General features: G+C 42.5%; 1 protein-coding gene across 2 annotated transcripts in view; it reads right to left on the bottom strand.

Moving 5' to 3' along the window:
* Nucleotides 1-638: 638 nt before the first annotated feature.
* RAD51B (RAD51 paralog B) overlaps nt 639-24,809 on the bottom strand; it is a gene marked incomplete at its 5' end in the record, with an annotated part of 406,133 nt that continues 381,962 nt past the window's right edge. For both annotated transcript variants that reach the window (XM_082317257.1, XM_082317258.1), the window contains one exon: nt 639-823. In XM_082317257.1, the coding sequence (XP_082173383.1) occupies nt 672-823 (152 nt within the window). In that variant the 3' untranslated portion in view covers nt 639-671. The remainder of the gene's footprint in view (nt 824-24,809) is intronic.

Genomic DNA, 24,809 nt, shown 5'->3' with positions numbered 1-24,809 from the left:
TTCTCTAAGTCTGTAAGGTGAGTAAATAGTTCTGTGGTTTGCCGTCACGCTGTGAAGACTTTAAAAGTGCTTTGAAGACAGAGGAAGCTAAGCAGCTGTAATACACACTGATCTTCCCACCTTTGGGATTGCTACCTGTTCTTTCATTCTGAACTGTCGGAGCCCGGCTGTTAGCAACTCTGTTGTTACATCATCTCTGATGATTTTCAAATGAGTTACAGGAATTAGAGCTCACTGAACTATTGCTTCTTAATCAAGCCAATGAGTGGGCTTATAATTTCTCTTAAAAAGCAGAAGCTGACATTTCACTATGTTATGGGCTGTGGACACCAAGCACTCTTGTGTGTTTCACTGTTGGTTCCTCCAGATTGGTGAGGTGACGGGATGAATTAGGAAGGCATGTGTGGCCTATGCTTCTTCAGCAGCATGCGTGTTGTTCAGAGGCTTTAGGCTTTTATTACTATGTCACTTAAATTAACCTGAGCAAAATACAGGATTTTCATACCTTCAGAGTTAAGTATGGCCCCACACATACAAAGAACAGCACTTGGTTTTAAAGTTAATCTTGAAAAAGACAAAAGAAGAAGAATGCTTACTATCTGTTTCACCAGATTTTTGAAAACCAATGTTGTCATGTGTTCATTTCTTAGTGGATGTTTCATTTGTCCTTTCTATAGATTGGATGTATTGTTCGGAGTTTCACCAATAGTGCTGGGTAAAGCAGCATCAGGTGAAGTATCTTTCAAGGCAGTGTTCCTCACTCGTATGGTCTGCAGGGCAGGACTGGTTCCTTCCCAGGTTAAATTTGTTTGGTCCTTTCCATCTGCAACACACAATAAAGACGGACACCTCAATGCCAGTGTGTCAGAATGAGATCACAAAGTTAGCATTTCCTCCAGCAAACAACCACTTGGAAACCCATTTAATCCACAAAACAAATCAAGGTAATTAGTATGAACTAATTTCACAGACTTGCTGAAAATGGATTGAATTATATGTAACGATTCTCTTTCTGCTGCCTGCCTGGCTGTCCTTCTAGCTACCAGTGTCCAGACTCTCCTTCTCATTCAGGCTGGCAAAGCTTCTGATGCTACTCTCGTGCTCTGGAGCCAAACCTTAGACTAGTCCAGGCCCCTCTACCATGCTTTGGCAGAGCTCTCCAAAGGCCAGCGTATACTTGCTGAGGACCTTTGCCTCACCCTAATTTTCCAATAAAACTGTTTTTTGGTAGCCAGTGCCTATGAACAGAGAATGGGAGGTACAAGAGGACTGACGTTCTCTACCACGGCTTATTTTCTACAGTTTGAACACATTTCCTAGAGTTAAACAGAGCACAGCTTATACCAATATATTTTCCAACTATTAGCAAATTGCCTTGGATTCAGACAAAATATGATGGTTCCACTCTATATGCTTTACTAATACCTAGGGTGAGAGCAGAGCCTGCTTCCTAACTGGCATGAGTTGCTCCTCTTCTAATCTTAGTCCCATGTCAGTGCCAGGCTGTAAAGTGCTTTGGGATGGAGTTTTCTATGTAAATACAGGATATTATATTACTGTGATTAGACTCCTTAGAAAATGGACTGTTGTTTGTGAGAGGAGATATTAAAAAACAAAATTAAAGCTTTCCTGATCAACCTGCAAGCTGATGAAAAGAACACAAACTGAAGAAACACACAGTTATCAGGACCAAAATATCCCAGGTACTAATGAATCTTCAGTCAGATCATGTGATGCCCTCATGTTTGCTGCTATTAACTGCATTGCAAGGTGTCCCAGGCCTATTCAAGTACATACTTCTCCTCTTCCGATCTCTACAGCTGACCCATTGAGACAAGCTCCATCGTAGCACAGGGAGACCTCAGCTGCCTGAAGGACTCTGCAGAACAGCCAGATCATACCTGGGCTGATTACTGTTGTTCTGTATCAAAGCTTTGACGAAAGTCAATAAAGCTGAAAGGAGGAAGGTGAAAGGCAAGCTATTCCACTGCAACAGGCCATGACATTATTAATGGTGAGGTGATATTGTCAAAGAAACACAAGGTTTACACAAGTTGTCAAGGGAAGCTGTGTCTCAGTTTTCCTCCTCCTCTCTAGCCCTGTTTGTTAGCTATATGAAAAGCAACTACACTAGAAAAGAGTTGCTCATATAACTGTCCTGGTATAACTGTACTGACAACGATGACAACCCTAATGCAGGTAGAACAAACCCCACTTTTGTCAATACACCTTTGATGAATTCCTCAAGGGAAATATGCTATACTGACAAAAGCACCTCTAAGATTTTTGTAGTGTCATATTAGCCAACTACATTTTTGAGCCTGAGATAACCCAGTAAATACGCATTTTCAATACGCTATCTCTTTTTTGCTCACTTGTTTGTTTCTGTTAAACCATGACGTTTAAACAAAATCACAGGAATTTTGGAAGTCTGTTTAACACCACTGCTTTTTGAACAGCATTTTTCAGGAATTCCAGGCCTAATGAGTCTCAGATTTTGTAAAGCAGCTGGCCATAGGTTTCAACTACAGGACACTAAAGCTTTTTTCTGGTTTTCAGTAAGGTCCATCTTCCACCAAACAGGGTTTGTATAGGAAGCTTAGTTGCAAGTTTAGCTGAAGAATCATACTACCCATCCATAATCACAAATTATAAAGCTTAACATAGCTTTTTAGCTCTGCTTTTCTAGAATAACTACCAGTTACTATTAGGTATTGAACATTTCCCATTGATCTTGGGTGGAACAGCATGACCCAGTTGTACCCTTACCTGAAGTAGGCTGATGCTACATAAAACTGCTTAGATTTCTATACAGGCTCTGATTCAGTCTTTTTTATTTTCTCTGAGTGATTCAACTGGTGGAACTGGCCTAAATGATTATAGGCAAGCACATGTAGCCCTTTCATGGGGCTAGAAGCCATTGCAAAGTTATTTGTAGTGTATGCATGCAAATCAACTTCAGTTTGAGATAGTCTGGGAGAAGTTCGATGGGGATTTCCCTGCTTTATGTAATCTATTGTTGCTTCTTAGCTTCCTCTATTCACATGGCCAGGAGGCATAAGCATGACACCGCTGGTAATTTCTCAAACTCAATCTGAAAGTGAAGACAATGTGCTCAGTGACCTACAGCAGTCTTGCAGCTTTCGGTAAATCCTCAGACCCTGGCTCAATGATACCTGGAATAAAGGCGGCCTGAAGGAGCAGTGGGGGGAATAACTCAGATGGTAAGGGCTTCACTTACTGGCATACTTTGAAAGCGGTCAGCAGCCAGGAAGATCTATGTGCTCTCCCTCAGATATAACTCTGGCCTACCCAGAGCTCTAATTTTATATTTCTTGATCCATGATGGGGGCTGTCAGTTCAGTGTCCGATCAGTGTGGGGCACTTGCGAGACCCCTGCAGATCAAGACTGCGAGCACGCGGCTGTGGCTGCCTTCCCCAGCTATTCCCATGGGGAGATGAGGAACAAAACTCATCTTACTATGTGCTCAGGCGGATCTAGTCCCAGTAAAGATATTCACCGAAACGACAGGCTGGACAGGCAGAAGCTTTAAGGGAGATGGAAGAAACACCCTGCCTGCTAGCAGCCCACGGAGAACTCCGTGCTGCTAAGGCCAAACTGCTTCTGATACCCAGGTGAGCCTGTTCAGTGCTAGGCTGGGTATCGCTCTCTGCCCAGTGCATCGTGCTGTACAGATTGCGGTGTGATTGTTCCAAACTGGAAGATTTATAATTCAGCAACTATCCAGATTCTGAGAAACACACTTACCGAAAACCACAGCTAAGGGAAATACGACAGGTGAAGTAAGCATGGTGGCACTGTGGAGGAAGGAAATCTCCCTGCAGTGCACTGATAAGAGTGTGCTTGATATATACTGTGTTCAATCTGGACAATCTGCAACCAGGAAAACACAGGCTAGCTGAAGGAAATTCAGCTCGGAGGCCCTAGGGACTGAATCAGTCTGTTAAAATGCTTTGTTGGTTTTATTTATCACTACTTAATTAGGATGCGTAACCAACACATTGGAAAGATAGTAACTGTTAAATATTCAACAACCCGACCTTTCAGTTACAATATGACAATTCTGAATAAAGTTCATGGAAAGCTTGTCCTTCCGAGGTACTCCAACAAAGCCAAAGGGAACTGGACTGGCCCAAAAAAAAAAAAAAAAAAAAAAGAAAAAGTAAAAAAAAAGTAGGGCACTATTGTGGAGATCTGGTTAAAAATCCAAGTCTTGCCACGGGCTCATTGAATGATCCTGGGCAAGTTGTTTCCTGCCTTGTGCTTCAGTTTTTTCCATCTGTAAAAAGAGTACAACAGTGTTGACCTTCCTTGTAAAGTGCCGAGATGAATGGCTAGAAAAGCAGTAATACATTATTAATTACTTATTATTATTTCTGAGGAAGAAAAAGTAAAGAGAAGAAGCCATCAATCTTCCAGGGTTTTCTTGATCCTCATAAAAAATAAAAAAGCACTACGTAACATGAATTTCACACAACAGAAACTTTTGGCGAGCCACCTTTAAGAAGAAATAGTGGGTGCACAATTAAAAGAAAGTTAAAAGCGGGCAGACACTCAGGAAAATGCTCCAGATGGTGAAACGAGTTAGGCTGCAGAGCAGGCTCCCACAGGAAGCGGTGAAACCCCCATTGTTTGAGACATATGAAACTGAATTCTTCAAAGTGCTGGTATATATAATACAAGGAACTCTTCTGCGCTGCCTCGAAAGGTAACGGCACTGGAACGACCTGCGAGAGCTACACCTAACATTACTACAATTTTAAGAGGATTCTTGCCGCTCTGACTATGAAGAGCTGTAGACTCTCTTTTTATCAATATAGTATCGGAGGAACATCTACCAGGGAGTAACTACATTGTGTTTCCACAGGAGATAGATTCAGCAAGCCTTAACAGATTTTTCACGGTCCTGCTTCTGAGATCTGATCTTTGTATGTCCAAGAGTGGGAAAAAAGCCCCCTATTCTCTGTTTGAGAATTACAGTATGCATCCTACAGACAGACTATTTATTTCCTGTATTACAATCTAATGAAAAACTGGGTGGCTTGATTTTTACAAGCAGTGGTTTGCAGAAGAAATACCATGATTTTAATGGGAACCAAATGAGCAATCATTACGTAAACGGCATTATGAGACACAGAACTAATGCAGAAACGTTAAATGCTCTGGGTCAAACTCACCAAAATGGGAACTGGCAGCGGTGTGCTGGAACGTTGGGGTTTCTCCACACTCAGATACTACTGCAAACATTTCCCGCTGCTGCTAACGCTGGTTCAGCTCCACTGGAGGTAGCTGTGGAGGGAGTCTGACTGCTTCTGTTGTTACTGGCACTTAAAATCTTAAGACCTTCTCTGAAATCCAAATTCAGAGCTTTGGGCCAATTTTATTGATACAACTTGGTTTACTGGTTGGAGCAGGTAGAGGAAGAAAAATTTTTAAAAGGAGCTTAGAATTAGAGTTTTAATACCTTCATTTCCTCTTGGTCTCATACCTGCTGGTATATAAAAAAGGGGCAAATTGATTCAGATGGCATATGTGCACTAGTGACCCTGTCTTACTTTATTCACTTGGGCAAGGTGGCCACGGAGCGCTCCTGATCCCCTCTCAGCCCCTCTAGCAGGAGCGCTGGCACCGCCTGCACGCTGCCCCCGTCCCTGGCCAGAGATGCAGCAATTTCCTCAGGAATGAATCACGAACAAAAAAACAAACAAGAGCTATTTAAGAAGTTTTCTTCTCCCCCTGCAACTGTCCTATCCAGTATCATATTCCTGACAGTTTATTCTTCAAGAATTTAGTCATCTAAGGTTTCAGTGACTCATGTGATGAACCTTCTACCCATTTCCTGGAAAGAGTCCTGCGCAGTCCTCTACACCTCCCTGCCATTTTCCTCGAGGGTCCCATTCTCGCTACATTTTCGTATAGTTCAGCTTTCCTCCATTTCTGGGGTGGAGGAGGCAGGCAAAAATATCTTGAGCGCACCCAAATTTGCGGTGTAACCGGAAAGCGGCGTGGTGAAAGAAACATCTGGAAAACAAAGACGGGCACTGAACCAGAGAGTCTCTTTGGAAGTAGCTGCCTCTTGGGCTGAAAGCTGGTTGGAAGAAAAGAAACTGCTGTAGGAAGAGCTGTGTGGTGCAATATGATCATGTATTTACTAGGGCTGTAACCTCTAAAATGAAGATGAAAAAGATTTGAAGGCTCTCTCAGATCATTGCCTGGGTGGGCGTGACTCACCCTGGGCAAATGCCACTGATGACAAGTACCCCGACACAAACTATTGAATGAATTGGGCTGGATGGGAACCAAAGTAACCATTTTACATACTTGGGCCAATCTGAAAGACACTTCTGTGCAGTAAACAACTGCTTCCTTTTCCTGATTAAAAAGCAAGTTCAAAAGCTGCTCACAGACAGCTTGAAGATACTTCAGCAAACTCTGATCTAAGTGGGGTTGTGCTATGCCTACAGCAGACAGCTGCCTGGACATCAGCGATGCCCAGACCATACCTCCTAGCCCATACAGAAGTGCTACCTGTGCATATTTATGTTACAGTTAAAACAGGGGGTCTAGCATTCTTCTTAAAATATTCAGAAACGTGTCTGAGTGTGAGCCCATCAACATAATTACAGAAGTGTGAAACAGCTCAGCGACAGTGCCGATGCGTGCTTACAGACCTGCACCTTCTACGCCTGTCAGCAGACTAAGCACCCTGGCTTACACTAACTTGCAGTAGGGCTAGTTAAGGAAATTGCAGATCTGTCTGATGGAGACAGAGCCAACATGTCCAGCATTCTTAGAGGATGATTTCAGTGCTCAGTTATACCAGTATAACTGGCGTGTATACTGGTGTGTGTGCGTGTATATATATATATACACACATACATATATGCATGTCAGTATATATACACCAACATGCATCACAAGCCTGTTCCCTTTAAAGGGAGATGGTGTCAGGTCAAAGTTGGCCCGACATTCTTCTTATTAAAAAAAAAATAAACTTCTACAAGCCCTGATTCCAACAGAAATGTTTCCATGATTTATTTTAAGAAGGGAACATTTCCCTGCAGTGCTCACCGCAACCCAAACATTGCAGCACTGTGCAAGAGCATGAGAACCAGAGAGGAAACTGAAGAATCTATTTTCACTGCTCCAGAAGAGAAATACAAAAAGTAAACAAACAGCAAAAGCAGTGACAAATACATTTGATTTTAGTGGCGGCTGCAGTGTTATCTATAGTACGGCTAAGGAGAGTAGACTTGAAGCATGCATGCTTTTCTAGTGGTTTCTACAAGATGTGTGACTAAGTGTGAGATAGGGACTCGTGGGAGCCATCTACACTGTAAGAAAGAGATTTATTTTTCTTTGGTTGATCCTTCCTGCTCCTCACACCTTGCCTTTCACTTTTGAGAAACTGAACAGCAGACTAGAAGAAATTGCCTCACTGTTTTCAAAGCTAGAAAATAATTTGAAGCTTGGGCAAGCTATCCGAGGAACAAGTGCCTCGTTTGTGGGAGAGCTCTCAGATGCTTGAAAGTAATGGGAAGAGTCTTCCCTCTAAATATCTGGAGCCCTCTATTCTACAGAAAGAGGAACCTGCCTTCAGTGCTACTGCTTGTTTCTTTGCTCAAGTTTGCAAAAAGCAGCAAGCACTAGGAGAACAAAAAAAGGGGCATATGGAGACAGAAAGAACGACTGAGCGAGCACATACTTTCCTGACGTAACTACTGACTGCATGCACACACACATGCATGCAGACATGCACACACAGCACACAGCTCCTCAATCTGAAAGGTCTGCATACCGAGGAGAGAGAAAGAAAATTAGTGAAGCCTGCCCAAAAGGGACTATGAAGACTGATTTTGTGGCAGATTAGTGATTTCACCAGAAAGTTTTTGGAAGCCGTAAACAGGAAATGGTTAAGTAAAAGCAGGTGGAGCATGCTGACTGCAGGAACAATGCAGGAAATAGCTGAACGTCTGAATGGATGCAAAAAAAATGCTCTTCTCAGTCCTTGGCAGTTGCAGTACACCCACTCCTCCTTCTCCTGGTCCTCCTTTGCTACCCTTATCTCCCCAAGCTACAAAGTCTTGCAGTCTGCAAACACCTTTTGCTTGAGTAATCTGCTCTCCTTGAATTTCGGGACCAGCACGGGCGAGTTGGGAGGTTCTGCCTGGAAGGCAAAAGACAAGAGGGACTCGCCTACTGCGCAAAGGATGAGTCAGAAGTACCCAGCAGTACCCACTGCCTGCCACAGGCTTCAGGTCTGAGCAGCCAGAACACGTCTTTGGTACTGCCCCAGGTGCTCCGGTCCCAAGTGTATTTAGCATAATAGTCAATCAGAGCAACATTATTCCTATCGCCCCTTTCATTCTAGGGGGCTCCCAAAGCACTTAGCTCTAAGAATCATTCTCCATCTCTGCTGAAACACAGTCCCTTCTGGGGCAGAGCACTGCAGCTGTTTAATAGCTCACAGCAACATCACACAAGCAGATGGAAAAGAAAGCGAAATGTGTAAGAAGCGTTCTTTCCACTTTCCTTCTAACCCTTCCTTTCTCTCCTCTTTGTCCACAGCAATTTGTGCCAATTCCAGACAACTCCAGATGTGTCTCCTTCCCACCAGTATCTGCAGAGACTTGGCTCTGGAGATGGGGATCTGCTTGCCAACATACTGCCTCCTGGTGCTTTCAGCCCCAAGGGTCGAGTTCCTGCTGCCATACTCTCATCCCTGGCTGTGCTGCCAGACATGCTGCGGGATGGAGAGCAGACGTGCTGGTAAGGAACAATTTTGCTTTCTTCTAGATGAGTACAGCACTGATGTAAAATTGTTTAACACACATAGACAAGACACTCTTGCCTTCAAAGTATAATAAACAGTCATATTAAAGCCCCAAGGGAAGTTAAGAAAGGAGCACATAAATTAGTTTGAATCATTTTGACCTTGTCTACATTTTAACTATTAGATGGCAAAGCTATGTTGGCAAACTCTGCTCTTAGATATTTCTCCTCCTCTCCTAGATTTAAATTGAAAAAAAAATCTGTTTCTTCTTATATTCTGAGCAAAGAAAACACTAATGGCAAATGGGCTTCTGTGGAGTTACAACTGCACAAACAAAAAGTTTTTTCTGGTAGAGAAATCTTGCAGAGAAATCTTGCAAAGAAATCTTGCTCTTTTTTGACATTGTTATTTTGGCAAAACTTACCAGGTCTTATTGGGAGTTCAAACTTATGCTGCCTTTTCTACATCTTTTAAAACAGAGAGTTACTATATACAACCTAACACTTTTTAAGTTCAAACTCTTAAATCCTAGTCTAGACAGGGCCTTGGGGACTAAGGTTCAAACTCACCCTGCCCAATCTCCAATCTCCCACACTTCTGCCCAGGCCATACCTTCCCGGGGGTGTCCTGAGCACAGTCGTGGTCAGAGTCCGGCACCCCACACTGCTGTGCCCGTGGGAGGAGGGAGGGGGCACTGCCAGGGCAGAGGTTGGTGTGGAAAGCATGTGTCCTGTCAACTTCAGGTAGATGGCAGGACAGCTTCAGGGAGTTAAACCTTGCCACTGACCTTTGGGAAAAAACAGTCTGTGATTCATAAGAATCTAAGAAACTGAAAGAAAATAATTGCAATGAGCTGAACAAAAATGAACAGGTGTCTCTTTCCTGCTCCTTTCACAGTTTCTGCTTCTCTGCACCCTCACCCACATTTTTTTTGCTCTTAAGTTGTTGAGAAAAGCGGCAGGAATGAGGTTCCTGGTATAATTACAGTTTGCTGAGAAAATCGCAGCCTGCAGCAGTAATTCCTTTAGAGCTAGAGACAGATGCTGCTGAGGTCTAATCACAGCCTTCCCACTAACCAGGCCCTGAGTCTAATCTGTCATCAGCCGAGAGGCCGCTGGCTCCCGCCGCACGTGTGAACCCGAGCTGCTCGGCCGTTCCTCTGCCCTCGTCCAGAGCCAGGCAGTGCCAGAGGGAGGGTATGTTTCCATTCACTCCTTGCCCTCAGCTACAGCGATACTACAACTTCAATGCGCTGCTTATCTCTCCTCCATGCCTAGTATCAGGGCCACTCAAAGCCTCGCTGGAAAGGGCTCAAGTGGTTGTTTTCAACTTACAATGCTGCATAGTGACTGCAGTTCAAAAATACAACTTAAGCTGAGATAAGTTGAAGGAGAGGCTTAATGAGAACGGCCTGTAGCTAATTCCTCCTTCCAAAATGTATGGTATTTTCTACTTATTAAGAGGACAAGGCTGCACTCAGTGATGGATCATATAACCTCCTTATGTTAACAACAACAAAAACCAAAGGAGTATGAGTGCTGATGAGCACAGAAGCAGGAGGAAGAGGGAAAAGCAGAACTGGGTATATTGAAAAAAGAGCCGGGAGAGAACATATGTGTAAGGAGAAACTGAACAAATCTCTCCTACGTATTACACACAGCTGCCATTGCCATCAAATGGTTTGTATCTGACATTCAAAGAGCACGGGGCCACATCTTTGAACATCTCTGTGATGATAGTGAAAGAAGCTTGAAAAACAACAGACCTCAGCAGCTCAGGAGTGCCTCTGTGCAGGCAAAAGTCACCATGGTACTGGATTAACATCTTTAAATTGGGTTCTGGTCATAGGGAAACTGGCTGAAGAAGTCTATTTCAAAGGCATGTTACTGTAGCATGAGTGAACCAGTGAGAACTGGGAAAGTCCTTAAGCTGGTACCCACCGTACAGCATCTGTAGAGTTAACAGGTGCCCTGAAGTGGCAGGGAAGATGCTACGTTTGGGAGGCGTAGACTAAACAGCTATGTTTTGCGTAAGTAGCTCTTCAGAAAAGCATAAGGGAACAGAGTAGGTCATCATTTCTGGTCAGAGGCAAAAGCATATTAAACTAGCTGACTTTCTGTAGCAGCCTGTGGCCAACTCAATTTCTTCGTGTTCAGCTTTTTCCGAATCTGCACATGGTAGCTGGGCACACGCGATAATACTCACCAGATCTCTGCAGTAAAGGCGTGAACGGCAGCTTCTCAGCCACTGACAGACTGAGGGGGAACAGAAAGCGTAGCACGATGTCTCAGAGAGGGGGAAGGAGTGACTCATACAGGAAGAAAAACAAAGCAAAGATGAACTTAGAGCACAAGAGGAGAGGCAGACTGTTGGCTGTAAATCAGTTTTCTTGCTCTCAGAAGGGTGGGTATTACGGTGAGAGGAGCTGTACTTGACAGTAATGGAAGTCCAAGGAAGTTTGATTGAGATTAAATGGCAGTCACAGGCCAAGATAGATAAGAGGCTTTAAGGCGAAAATCAAAGACAGGAAGTGACTAAGTAGGTCAGGAGCTGTGGGTAGCGAGCTGGATAGATTAAGCGGGACTTGGAGAAACTAAGTTAGCTCTGCTAATGACAAGTGATAACAGTTACAATGTCACCAAGTTTAACAAATCTGACTCTGAAATCACCTTCAAGGCCTTGATAGCAAATCGGAGATTGCCGAGTTCTAATAGTATCTACATCAGAGCAGATACTGTATGTGTTTTAACAAGCGATTGGTTTTACAGTCACTTTTTGACCCTGCCAAGCTTCCTGTAAATAGTGCGCTGTTTTGTCTGAACAGGATTTCTTCTTAAGGAGCTAGGAAAAATCAACTGACTAATAGAAGCTGTGAGACTCTGAGAAGGGCTGCTACTGCAGGTTGAAAAGACAGATGCAATGGAGAAACTTCTTTCCACCCCTAAATTCAGTAAGCCTTTGATTTAACAGCTTTGTTCACATCCAGGGCAGCCGGAAGAGAACAGTCACCTTGTATTTTTGTACCTGATGAGAAAACCCCAGATTGTATGTGCACACTGGGACAGTTCAATGTGTGTCTATTCCAACTTAAGAGGCTTTCAATGCTCTTTCAGATGTAGGGTGTGAGGAAGGGTGAGAACTGCTAAAGCTAGCCTCATCCTCATTAAATCTTTGCCCTCTCCGGAGCAAGCATGCAAGTGGAGAGAATAGAAGATATGCATGAGCAACTGAGCATCTGTGATCTCATGACCTTTGACTGTTGTATTATGGGAAATGTATTCTCCGGTTGCTATGCTTTTCTAATTCATTTGTATTTTCCTTCAGTGACTCCCTTGTATTTTCTTGGGTGCTCCTGTGTAATGGTTTCAAGGAACCACAGATATCTCCAAGTTAAGCATGCATACAATAGCTTTAATGAAATGTTTGCGAGTATCCCACAGTAATTCAAGGGAAAGGGAAAGCAAACAGTTTTGTACTCACTTGTACCTATCCCTTCGGAGCCCCGGCTTCGGTGGAGGCATCTGCACCACTGCCCTTTAAATCCATTTCTAACCTATCGTGACATGAAGGCCATTGGGTCCTGCTGCTCCGCATGTGAGCACTTCAGGCATTTCACTCCCGTTAAAAAAGCTACAAATCACCTGTGAAAGGTACAATGCTGAAACCTTGTAGGCTAGGCTAGAAGAAATAAAAAATAAATTAGGGTAGACATCCTTTACTCCACTTACAAAAATTGGAGAATAAGGTTAAAAATATCCTTAACCACTTCTTAAAATACACTAAGATGCTACAGGGAGAGTAGCATCAAAGCAAAGGTTTTGATCTTCAATATTTGGAAATTAATCTTTTCTGTTCTGTGTGCCATTCGCACAATCTCAGTCTTGGTGCCACCCTCCGCAATGAGTTACCTATTTATTATTCTTTTAAATGGGGATCTTTGCTTCTTTAACAAGTAGGTAACTACATCATTTCATATGTACAGAAGAAAGCTGCAAAGTATTTTTGTTTTCATTTCAGGCATTTAAAATAAATATACATGAGGGAAATGAAATTTGGAAGGGGAACTTTCATCATACAAAGATGGAGGAATAAGAAACAGGATGCAAAGGTTATCAGTCAGTTCTTTAAGTCAAATACAAGACAATTTTACAGCACAGAAAGTAGTGAGTTTGTTTAGAGGAAGAATCTTTCTCTCTCTTGTATGATATGGAAGAGTTAACAGTATCTGCAAGGATAACCATGAGGCCTAACACTAGTGATTATTGCTAATACTTAGTACTAGTATGAAGTACTTGAGTTTTTCAGTGACAGACATCATTATTATTTCAAAGTTGACACAAGCTAATTTGGAAACACTTTGGCCTGGTTGTTCATATTTTCTTGCAAATCCATCCACTACTTCTCAGTGACTCCCAGAGATAACATACATCAAAAAAGATAAGAATAATTGTAAGACTGGAAAGAAAAAATAAAGGCCAGTTTGATGACAGAATAAAGAAACCATGCTTCTAACTTTGATCTTGGCTATCTTCCTGCGCTGAGACCAGAGGCATTGCCAGTTTTTGCAATCTGACATGCTGGATTTGGGCTGGGGTTACGCCGAGCCAGGGCTGGCCTAGCTTTGCTGGAGCTTGTGGCACAGTGACTTTTCAGGAGGGAACAGAAAGCATGGGTTGTTTCCTTCACGTAGCAAGGCACAAGCGACAGCAGGGCTGTCTGAGAAGATTGAGAACTGCTGACACTAGTAACAGGAACTGGCAGCTGCAAAGGAGAGTAGGAGTGGGATGAAAAGCAGTCTTACAAAGTGAAGGAGGAAAGGAGAAGGCCACGGAAGATCTAAAATTGGGAGCAGCTAGGAAATGCTGACAGAGACTTCTCCTGTTTGATTTTCCTCAAGGGCCTTATCATTCCTCAAGGGGCACATTCAGGCCAACATAAAGATTCCTATAAGGATTTTTGAGATACTCTTAATGACGATTTCTGCTCTTTGCCCCTCTCTTAATCTGCAGTCTGCATTTTCACTGCATCTTCATAAGATGCTTCTTAAAAATACATTGATGATGGCTGGGACACAAGAATGGTTATTCTCAGAGATGTGTGAAGAAGAGGGTTCATATACATTTCACCCTCCTTCATCTCTGCTGTATCTGCCTGATGCCTGTATTCCAGCCCATCAGTTCAGATGGCCCAGTACAGCGACTGTAGCAAGGATGCAGTGCAATGGTGCACAGAGGGCGCGCAGCTTGGGCTTGTTTGGGTTTCCTGCTGTGATTACGGAGAGTTTTGATTTTTGTTCTTTGGTTTCTGAATTATTTACTCAAGCTGTCCTGAGAACTCTGCTCCATGTGAAAAAGGGGTGGCATGTACTCATGTTTACAAGCTCAACAGCTCCATCAGTTTCATTTTTATTCATTGCCTTAGACTTTTCTGTACGTCTTTTTTTTTTTTTTTTTTTTTTTTTTTTGCTTAGTACTCTTCATATCTCACCCGTGAGTCTTCTAAATTAAATGACTGGCAGATTGACCATCTTCACTGTCACTTCTCTGTCTCCTACTAAGTTGCAGTTGTGAAATTCTTGCATCAAAACCCAACAGTTACTCTCTTGCTTCCCATCCTATCAGGTACTCCATGGACTATTTCTGTCCTCCTCTAGTAGTGACAGCTGATTTATATCACCAAGGCTAAGGCCAGGGAAATCGATGCCCGACTTTCTCCCAGGGGGATGAGTTTTTATGGATGGCAGTTACTTAACTATTTTCACTATACAGATACCAAAAATACCCAGCCCATCTCCGTGACACTAATTAAGGCCCACGGGGGTGACGATGCAGTAATCTTAGGCTTTGGGCCACCATAAGTACATTTAGACTTCTCTGGTTCTTCATGTTCCACTTCCCTTTAGTAAGTCATATCTACTTTTATTCTCCAAATACATGAGGAACTTGAAGCTAAAGCTCCAAGTTCAGTGCAATCCCTTAACTCTGTCATCTAAACAGTGTCATTTACTGAAAAGTACTCCCCCAAATTTTCTGCTTCCTTGGGATAAGGAGGGGAAGTGAAAGAGGAGAAAACAGTGATTAGTGATTTCTTTACAACTTCTTTTTACTAGCTAATTCTAAAGTAGTTGTTTTTGGTTTTGTTTTTTTTTTTTTTAAAAAAAAGTCCTATCCCTGACAGAAAAGCAGCTGCAAGCGTAGCGCAGCTATCTGTGCACTGCGACTGCAATGTTCATGCTGCCCATCACCCTGTCAAGTCCCCAAGCAGACTAGGAAACAAGAAGACAGAAAGGTTGAAAAATGAGAGTATAAATACTGCTGCTAAGACAGCGAAGTCACGATGGTGCAAAGGAGAATGTCAAAAGTTAATCCCAGGTGTAATACCTTGGAGGCCAGATGCATGTTGTGAGAGGTGTCATTTATCTAATATTTATGTTTTGTTTTCCCTCTGTGAACTTTAATGTAGGTCTTAGCCAGTGAATGCTCTTGTAAATGCCTTGAACAGCCTGTTGTTGCCTTTCCAAGCACATTTTTTCCTTCTTTTTAAATGTTTGCTGGAGTCTTAAGATGAGGAGTTTTTAACCTAACGATAAAACACCTGCATTTTATTAAGACTTGGGACGTAAGTACCACCTCCCTCAATTTTACTGAAGTGCTGCCATTAGTCAGGTTAACCCTTTCAGAGTCAGTTTTACTCTGAAAGTGAGGTTCTATGTCTGCTACATATAGCCCTATTCCACAGTCCTATACTGTATTAGGAGGAAATGAAAACCAGCTCTGAGACAGACCCAGAGAGCTCCATCCAGTGCTGACTGGCAAGGGGTGCAGAACCCGTAAACCACAGCTGCAAAGTCTACACCCTCCCTAGCACAACAACCCTGCATCGACATGTCTGTTGGCAACGTAAAACTTAAAACTAAAATGTTCTTACCAGCCACTCTTGTTTCAAGAGTGAGATGTTTGAGTTGTATCATAGAAACTTCATTCAGCTAAACAGGAAAATTTATTATTCTCCTTGTTCCTTCCTTTTTCTCTCTCATTCCATTGTCTTAAATGAGAAGTGGAGCAGCACTGTGTGGTGATTTTTGTGTGTGGACCTCCAAGTGTGTTATTATCCCTATATGAAATTAGAAAAATGGAAGCATGTGGATGTGAAGTCATTGCCCAAATTCATGCAGCAGTTTAGTAGAAGGGCTGATAAGTTCCGTTGTCAATGTACTAAGCAACTGTCCTGTTCCCCATGTAATCTGGCTTTTTGATAAGCAATTATTTGCTAAGTCCCCTTCACACACATCACAGAAGCACTGCACTGCGAAGAGCAACAACTGCTAGCTATTTTACCAAATATGATCAGTTCACTGGAGACAGAAGAGAATAACTTAATGCACTCAGCCAGGGACTGAGGATCTGTGTACCATGAGTTCTGATTTAATCTCTGTTGCTATCTATGTGCTTATGGGCACGTAACTTTAGTTCTTTATGACTCAGCTTCCCATCTATGCAAGAAAGAGTAATTCTTCTCAGCCAGCAGGTGAATCAAGAGGTCATAGACTTCTGAGGTTATTCTGGGTTAGTCATTCGTCTTACGACTTCTGTGGCACACCTATACAAGGATAATGGTACTAATATGCATCAGACCTGCATGAAGAGAACAGGTACATCAAAGGTTCAGAGGTTTGGAGATACTCAGATACCATGGCTACAGAGCCATACAAATTCCTAAGATAACCAGGTAGGTAAATAGAGAAATATTAGTTGCTACCCAAATACTGGTCAGGTATAATTCATTCTATAGGTGGTTACTATTTATTATACAGTCTGATGTATTAGATACTGGTGTGATTTATACTAATACATCCCTACAATGCCAGTATAGGAAATATTATCACATACTGGTACTCATAAAAGGAAACGCACAAAGTTTACGTTGCTGTTGTAAACAAATCATTTCCATTCATTCACACACACCAGTATATGATTTCAAAACTGTGTGGATCTCAGTAATCATTGGAAATGGCCTTTATAAACCCACATCACAGCAGAGCTAGTTTTAGGGACAAAAAACTATCGCTATTGCATAGAACGTCATACGATGTGGGGATCCAGCAGACTGGGACATGTAGCAGTGAAAGTCACCTGGTGTGAGAGTAGCAGGCAGCTGCTATGACCTAGTGCTAGCTCTGACCACAAACCAGGGAGTGTACACTTGTGTGCCCGTTGAGGAGCACAGCTTGCCTCGCCTGCCATTTGGAAGGACAGAGGATGAACATAATTTATAAAGATAATCTGGAGCAGAATTTTTCATATTTGAGTCATGACTCACAAGATTCTTACTTTTCCATTCAGTGTAAATATGCATAAACAATCATTCTGAATTGCTTTTAAAAATATATGTAAACAGCTTTTCAAAGTCTCTCTTAAACCAAATTGGGGAAAATCTCACATTTGTTTGAGTTTACACCCTTTAACTAACTTTAGGAAGCTGTGATTTACATTGCTGTGTAAATCACATCTGCTCATAAGCTGTGGTTTGAAAACACTGCACATCTGTGGTATCAAATGTGTGCAAATTAGAGAATTATATGACCTTACCAGTCACTTAAATGCAAATGTAAGCTTCATTTTTTGTGCAGTACTTGAAGTCATGTTATTATGTAGTGTAAACTACAATCATCTACTCTCTACTTAGATAGCAATCCAAACAGGGATTTGCAATCCCTTGGCAATCATTTTCACATAGCCATATAGTCAGGTACCCCAGTCAGGAATGTAAGTTACAAACTGTTATGTGCCCTGAAGCATGCTTATGGCCATTCTTTATAGGTGGCCTGGTCACCATACTAGTTACTTTTGAGTAAATAAAAGGTGGGGCTTTGTATTTTGGAGTTGTGTTTGTTGATAAAAGAGGTATTTTCTTTGCAGCAATCTGGAAAAACAGAGGGTGTTCAGCTTTAATTTCGTCATGTATCTGTGGCTCTGAAGCTGGTACCAGATCAACCAGAGCCAGCATGTCATACTCCAAGATCTAGAAGTGGGGAGGTGGTATAGTCAGTCAGGCATATGGTCTCTTCCAACATTACGAAGGGGGTTGTTCCCTATGACAGGTTTGCTGTATTTTTCTTCCTCTGAGTGTCTCAAGAGAGAGTGTCAGCACTTGCTCCTATTTTCACCTCTAAGTTCTTTTAAAATCTATTGATAAGAATGTTCTGCTTTAAATTGAAGTTTATTTCTTTTCAGTCTTGACTGTATTTTGCTTTAGACAAATACTTCCACAAAGCTTTCATCAGAAGAGCCAACATTACTTATAAGCACCATTAATGAAGCCTGACAAAACAATTATGCAGAAGCTATTATCATCTTTACTCTTCAAAATAAATTACAGATAAATTAATATATGACTTGATCAAAGTTGTACAGTGAATTAATGGTAGCAGCTGGAAGTGTAGCCTAGGAACTTTGACACCCACACTCCTGCTGAAATTATATGCCCTGAAATCACCGGGACTGTCTCAGACCCACTCTGCACTACCAACATTCCTCTCATATGACTGAAGTGTTTTTAGGCTATGAAAATTTAAGAAAAGGAAAAATAATGTAAATCAATGTCTGATTCTACATTGTTTTCCCCTCTGAGGCTAAAAGACTTTTTCTTTTTCTTGTTTTAATTTTTTCTTACAGTAGATATTGGCAGGCTGGAAGTTGAAATAAAATAGGAAAAAATAACAAGCATATTTTGAGTGATTACTCAACTGGGGTCCTTTGTGACAGGAAATGCAGCTGCGTGACTAATGGGCCTGACTTTCTCTTGGCTTCCTTCCCCCTTCAAAGATCTTGTTTACTGCCCCAGCCAAATTTTCTTTTTTTTTTTTTTTTTTAAATTGCTAGAAGCTAGCAATTTTCCAGGAAAAAAAAAAAGATCTTTGCAAGAGGCAAAGGCAGTAAATCTTACAAAGATCAAGGGCTGCAGAGCTCTCCCCCATCTACTCCTTGTAGCCTTCCAGGCTCTTGAGTCACGTCATATCTTCCCCCGCTCCACTCCGAACATGTGTCTAGCAGATCTTTCTGCTTTGGTGAGGGGAGGGAGTATGCGAATCACATTTACAGCATCTAACCCTGGAATTCATAAAGGAAGAACTAATTCCATTAAGGAAACCAGAGGCCTCCTAAGCCTCTTGCATTTTGTCTTTTTTTACTATTTTTCCTCGCTCTCTCTCTTTTTAACAGCAGTTGTGTGCCCATACTCCATAATGACATGGCTGGTAAGGGTGAACTATTGAGATTTGACACAGCATAGTCCCATTAGTAAGGGGCCATGGAGCTTTAAATGTTGTTTGCATTTGGCCTGCTTTGTAAGCCTGCTTTGTTGAGCTTCCTAGGTAACAGCAGATAGGCCAGGACCTGAACCTCCCCTGAACTGGAAGGGAAGAGCAACCATGCATCCAAGCTTCATGGCAGGCCCTTATCTCTATAATTCAGTGCAATGAAACCCCGAGATCCCTCTCACTAATGGGGGGTGTTGGGGATATGGTTGGATAGAGCATCTAAACAAGCACGGTCTTGTCGTCCTTTGGTGGGTGTCAACAGGAGATGCATACCCTGAAGGACAGTGGTACTGTGGAGGGGCACTGTGGGCTCATGGAGGTGTCTGAGCTCTGAAGGGCTCCCAAGACTCTGGGCTCGATAAAGCAAACATGAAATTTACTGGCCTGAAGGTGGGCACCGGTGCAGGAGCCCATGTGCTGGCCAGAAGCAGTGCCACCACCAGCCGTGCCACAGAGGAAACAGGTAAAACTCCGGACTAATAGTGGTGGGTTTATTCCTGCAAGGGGGTTAGAAACTCAGCCAGACAGGTAAACAATAACCTCAAAAATCATAATCTAAGAGAAGCGGGAGCCAGTCTTCAGCCTTCTCAAGAGGCCCTTCTCTTTGGAAAGCCGGGGGGTCAAGTAATTGAAAAAGAGTTTGAGGGCTGCTCCACAATCTACAACGCTGGCATGGTTCCCTGTGCCCTGTAGCAGAGGCTAAAAAAGGAGGTGAATATATTCATTACCATAAACTGCACAGAGAAACCATCAGAATGGGTATGCTAAAAAAAGAGACTAAACCTTTGCTTATGAATAGACCTAAAAGAATTGAATACATGTGTACAGAGGGATCATTTTCCACTACCTACAAGAGGAAAAATCTCTGGGGAAGTGGCTGATGCCAAATATTTTCTTATGCTTCATGTGTCAGCAGGGTCTGGCAGAAGCCCTTAAAAAACAGAGCACGCATTTTGTGCAAATTGAGAATCACAATTTCTGGTGATTTGGATTGCTTCACCAAACTTGAGACGTTTCTCCAAAAATACAGCAGATGTTTGATGATGTACCAAGTTTTCAGCATTTACACAGATCAGATGATGTTAAGATCAGCAGAAAAAAAATAACAGAATAACACAGTAAAAGGCTTCAGAGCTGCCCTGAAAAAAAAAAACTAAGTTGGGCTAGACAGACAAAAATGTTAATTTCTCACAACAGCTACAAAATGCTGGGGAGAGACATTATCATAGCAAGGTTACAGAGGAGCTGGATTGGGTGCAGAAGTGGTGGGCACAAGGATGCATTGGAATGGGAGCTCTGTGTGTGTGTAACCTGGCTGTGTGACCTGTCAACCCCAGGGCACCGCTATAAAAAGACAGGCAGTAGACTTTGACTACAAAGCTTAACAATTCCAGAGAGTGAAGGACGTCGTTAAAGAGGATGTGGCCCCGAGGTATCTTAACACTACACGAGACAGAGTTGTCCCCAGAAGAGAACTGGCCTAATGCTCTTGCAGCTATATGGTCAAAGCTGGAGGTCAGTAATTTCTGTGTAATGAATGCTAACAAAAGCTGTCAGTGCATTCAGATAGAGAGGAAGGATTTGGCATTTGTCCATGAATGTAAAGTTTCTTGTCTTTTTTTTTTTTTTTTTTTTTTTTTATGAGAAGCCCATGTTAGAAAACTGACCACAACCCACTTACTGTGATTGCCAAAATGGCCTGGCAAAGCCCGCTCTCCTCATGAATACAAGGATTTTTTTTTCAGTTATGAATTTATGATTTGCAGATTGGGAGGGACTTGGTGGGTTCAAACTTAATCCCTAGAGCATTTGATGAAAAATCAGTGATGCAAAGTCCAGAGCTAGATTTTGTATTTGATGATTTGCTTAAAAATTTTGCTTATGATGGGGATAAGACCCAGTGGAAAGTATATGAGCCTATCACTGAGAATATTCTGAGACTTGTTGCTGACGTCGGGTGACGTATGAATAGTGTACCCTGGCTAGGAAAAATGATAGAACCTCTCTTGATTGTTATTTCTACTTCCCTGAGGTAAGCTCACTATAAGGTAGTACAACTAAACAGGTGGCAGGGTATATCAAGCTTGTAATTACTACACATCCTGTACCTGCTAAGGTAAACAAGGTCTGACAATGTAGCAGGAATAAGTAAGTGTAAGATGTCTTCAGTAAAATATAGATTTAGCTCTACCACTCTAGTTCTATTATTCCTAACCAACAAGTTGGTAGGAAACAGTGCCAAAACAAATTGGTAACTATGCAGAAAAAGTGTGGAATTAGGTTGTGATCTGGTTTTGGGTCTGTTATATCAAGGTGTAACCCGTGAAGGAAGTAAGTCAACTACTGACATTTTGCTTGACAAAAAATAAAATTAAGTTATTTTCATTCTTGCAGTCTTTCAATTCCCTGCCATCTCCAAGGGTGTCATCAGAGTCATGGGGGTCTTCAAGAAGAGTAAAGAAAGAGTCAAGACACAAAAACTCAAAACAACATGACCTGCCACACCGACAACTGTGGCTGTGATGTTCCAGTTCCAGAGATGTAAACAACGCTGCCCGGTCCTCGGGATTCACTGAGCAGTTTATGGGATGTTGGTTGTAACTATTTGCAGCTGCATAATAGCCCAACTTCTCTGAATTTTGTCTTGAAAAACTCAGTGACATTAGGACCTCTGGCATTAACAACTGTTCTTCCCAGTCTCAGAATCTAAATGAGGTGCTGCAAAGTTCTCATTTTGTTATGAACAGCCAGATGAAACCAGATGCATAATAAAGCAAATCTTTCACAAGCAGCCTAAGCACAGGATGCGCAATGAAGACGACTGTATTTCAGCCCAGAGGTGGCTGCATGTGAGCCACAGAGAAGTAATCCGTTTATAAACAAACTTCTCAAGCAGTTTGGGATGAAAACACTATACAGAATAAGTTTAATTCACTCTACTTATGTGACTTATGTGACAAACTCCCATTTCATGTTTTAACAATCACACTGTGATCCCAAATGTCTTCACTCTGTGGTGGAACAGCAGTCCGCTACATTCAAAAAAGCCAGCAGAATAAAAAAACTTGTGATGGAAATTGTTCCCATGCGTGCAGCCTGCTCATGCTCAGGAACTGTTCATGCCCCATTTCATAGAATCATAGAATCATAGAATCGTCAAGGTTGGAAAAGACCCTTAAGATCATCGAGTCCAACCGTTAACCTAGCACTGCCAAGTCCATCTATACCATGTCCTCGAGCATCACATTTCTCTCTATCTGGTTAACAAGTGGCTACCAGTAATTCGATGGCATTAATATGGTTTTGAATCCTGGGCGTACTTTACCCATTAGTAGCATGTCCTAGGCACTGTGTTCTGTTGCATGACAGTCGCCTTGCATTCGGGCTCCTGGCTGCCTTCACTTTGTACTCTGGTGCTCTCCCGACTCTGGAACATCTCACCTCATCAGCAGAAACAACCAACCTATCAACAGCTTCAAATTCTGGGACAATTTGGTGGTTTGCTCTCCCCTTTTGTTGAACCCTGTAAAAAGGACTAAAAGGAGTGTGTTACCTAGTAGTTAAATAATGAGATCAGAAGCCCTGGACCACCTTTGGCCGGGGCAATATTACTGAAACTAGATGTCAGATGAGGTCTAAATTAGGCATTTGCTGACTGTGTCAGGTAGCTTCACCCAAAATCTAATGCCACTGTGTTACACAGTGGCCGCACAGCCTCCTGTGCCTTTGTTTCTTCATCTGTAACATGCAGACAGAAGCACTCAGCCATCCAGTGGGGTGTATTCAGAGTTCACTGGCATTTCTGAAGACTTTGGAGATTCTTGGATGAACAGTGCAGTTCAACAGAAACCAGCTGATATTGCCTCTTCCTTTTTTAGTGACATCCCTCTGCTGTTGGTATTGTGCTCTCACATTCCTAAGTTAAGCTTGCTTGAGGGATTTGATTTCACTCGGGCTTAAAATCTTTGTTTCCTTCCTCAAAGAGGATGCTGGAATACACCTTTAAGCACAGCAAATCTTGCATGTCCAGAAACTTTGCACTCAAGGCCCCTGCAAACTGCTTCCATCTGACCTTCCTCATCTTTCTTAATATACTCAAACAAGGAAGGCGGGAACAGTTTAATACATGCATGTTCTGCACACCCTTCAGGCCCGTGCATTTTGAAGGCCAGACAGAGCGTTCTCTGCCACAGCAAATGATTTTGCATAGATGAGAAGTTTTGGCTTACACAAAAAACCTGCAACTAGATGCCCATGTGTTTGCAATTTTACAAGAAAAAGCAGAACTTCTGAGCTCTTGATAGTGAGGTATCTTGGATACAGATTTCTGCTCCAGGAACTGAGCTCTATGTCTACGTGCCTTCTAGAGGCCTTGTGAATACAACAACATCTTTGTTTCCTCATCTGTAAAACTGCGATTATAATACTCTCCTATAATAGAGGGGTCTAGAAAAGTTCATTTCTAGAAGTTTTTACAAATGTTAAATATTGGTTGTTTTAATCTTGTTCCATTACAAAGAAGCCCTGCAATTCTTCCATCCTCTGCTGTTAAAAAAGAGCTCTTCTCTTGCAGTCTTTATATTACTTAATTAAATTGTACAAGGTAGTTTCATGAGCTAACCTCCCTTATGGCTTTTTGCAGTTACAGAGTGGAGGAAGACGGGTGTTTAGACAGCAAGTAACAATTTTGTGAGTAAAAGTGAGGGAATTGCTGACAAAAGGTTTCCATATATAACTCTCCCCGTCTGTGCTCTCGGAGCAGCTCTGTCTGTGATAGCTCCTCTTTCACATTGTGTCTAGGACAGAACAACTCACATTCAAAAAGTATCATCAGGCATGAAAAGCACTCCCACACGTGTTAGGTGCTCAAGCACATTCCCTGTAGCTCTTGAATTTCCCCCTCTGCAGCAATGATTCAACTTGGTGATGGCACTGTGAATGGATCAGGGGAAGAAAGACAATATCAATATCAAGAACAGCAGGTAATGCAAATGATGACATTAATGAGCATTTACATTAAGATGGCACGTGTCAGGTCTGGTTGGTTTTCCATAAGGTTCTCTGTGCTAGAGCATCTCCTGTGCAGGGCAGAGACCTTGAGGCAGGAGGATGGGGATATTCCTTGGAGAGTGGGGACGCATGATGAGGGCAACGTACATCAGACAGTGCTCTGTATCTAGGAGAGCTGTGGGCAGCTGGGGAGCCCCACTGGCTGCTGTAGCCAGAACTGGGGTCTGAGTTTGGCTGGAGGCATGGGCTTGTCACACCAGCTCTGTCCTTCATCTGTCCCCTTGAAAGTCATGCTTGGCCTACACATTATAGCTGCTCAGAGAGACAGCAGTTCCCTTCGACACACATGCTCACACGTAGCTAATGGAACTGGGATTATTGCAGTGATTTGGAAAAGAAGGAAAATATATATTGCCAGGCTGGATAAAATGTTAAGGCACTGTCGGCTTGATGGGGCAGAGCTCCTGCCAGATGAAGCATTTGCACCTGGAAATCCACAAGGCAGAAGATTGGTGCTGGAGCATTTGTGTTGCCATCAGCAGGGCAGCAGCTCGCCCGCACGTACTCAGACTCCCAGGAGGCCAGGGCTCAGGGCTCCTCAAGGAGGTCAGTTTTTATATAGTAAAGCAAACAGTTTAGCTAATCAAGGATTTTTTTTTCTTTTCTTTTCTGAGGCTCTTGGCACC

This window comes from Platalea leucorodia, assembly GCF_965183815.1.
Source record: "Platalea leucorodia genome assembly, chromosome: 7".
NCBI classification, from domain to species: Eukaryota; Metazoa; Chordata; class Aves; order Pelecaniformes; family Threskiornithidae; genus Platalea; species Platalea leucorodia.
This window is presented reverse-complemented; position numbering and strand designations above follow the sequence as displayed.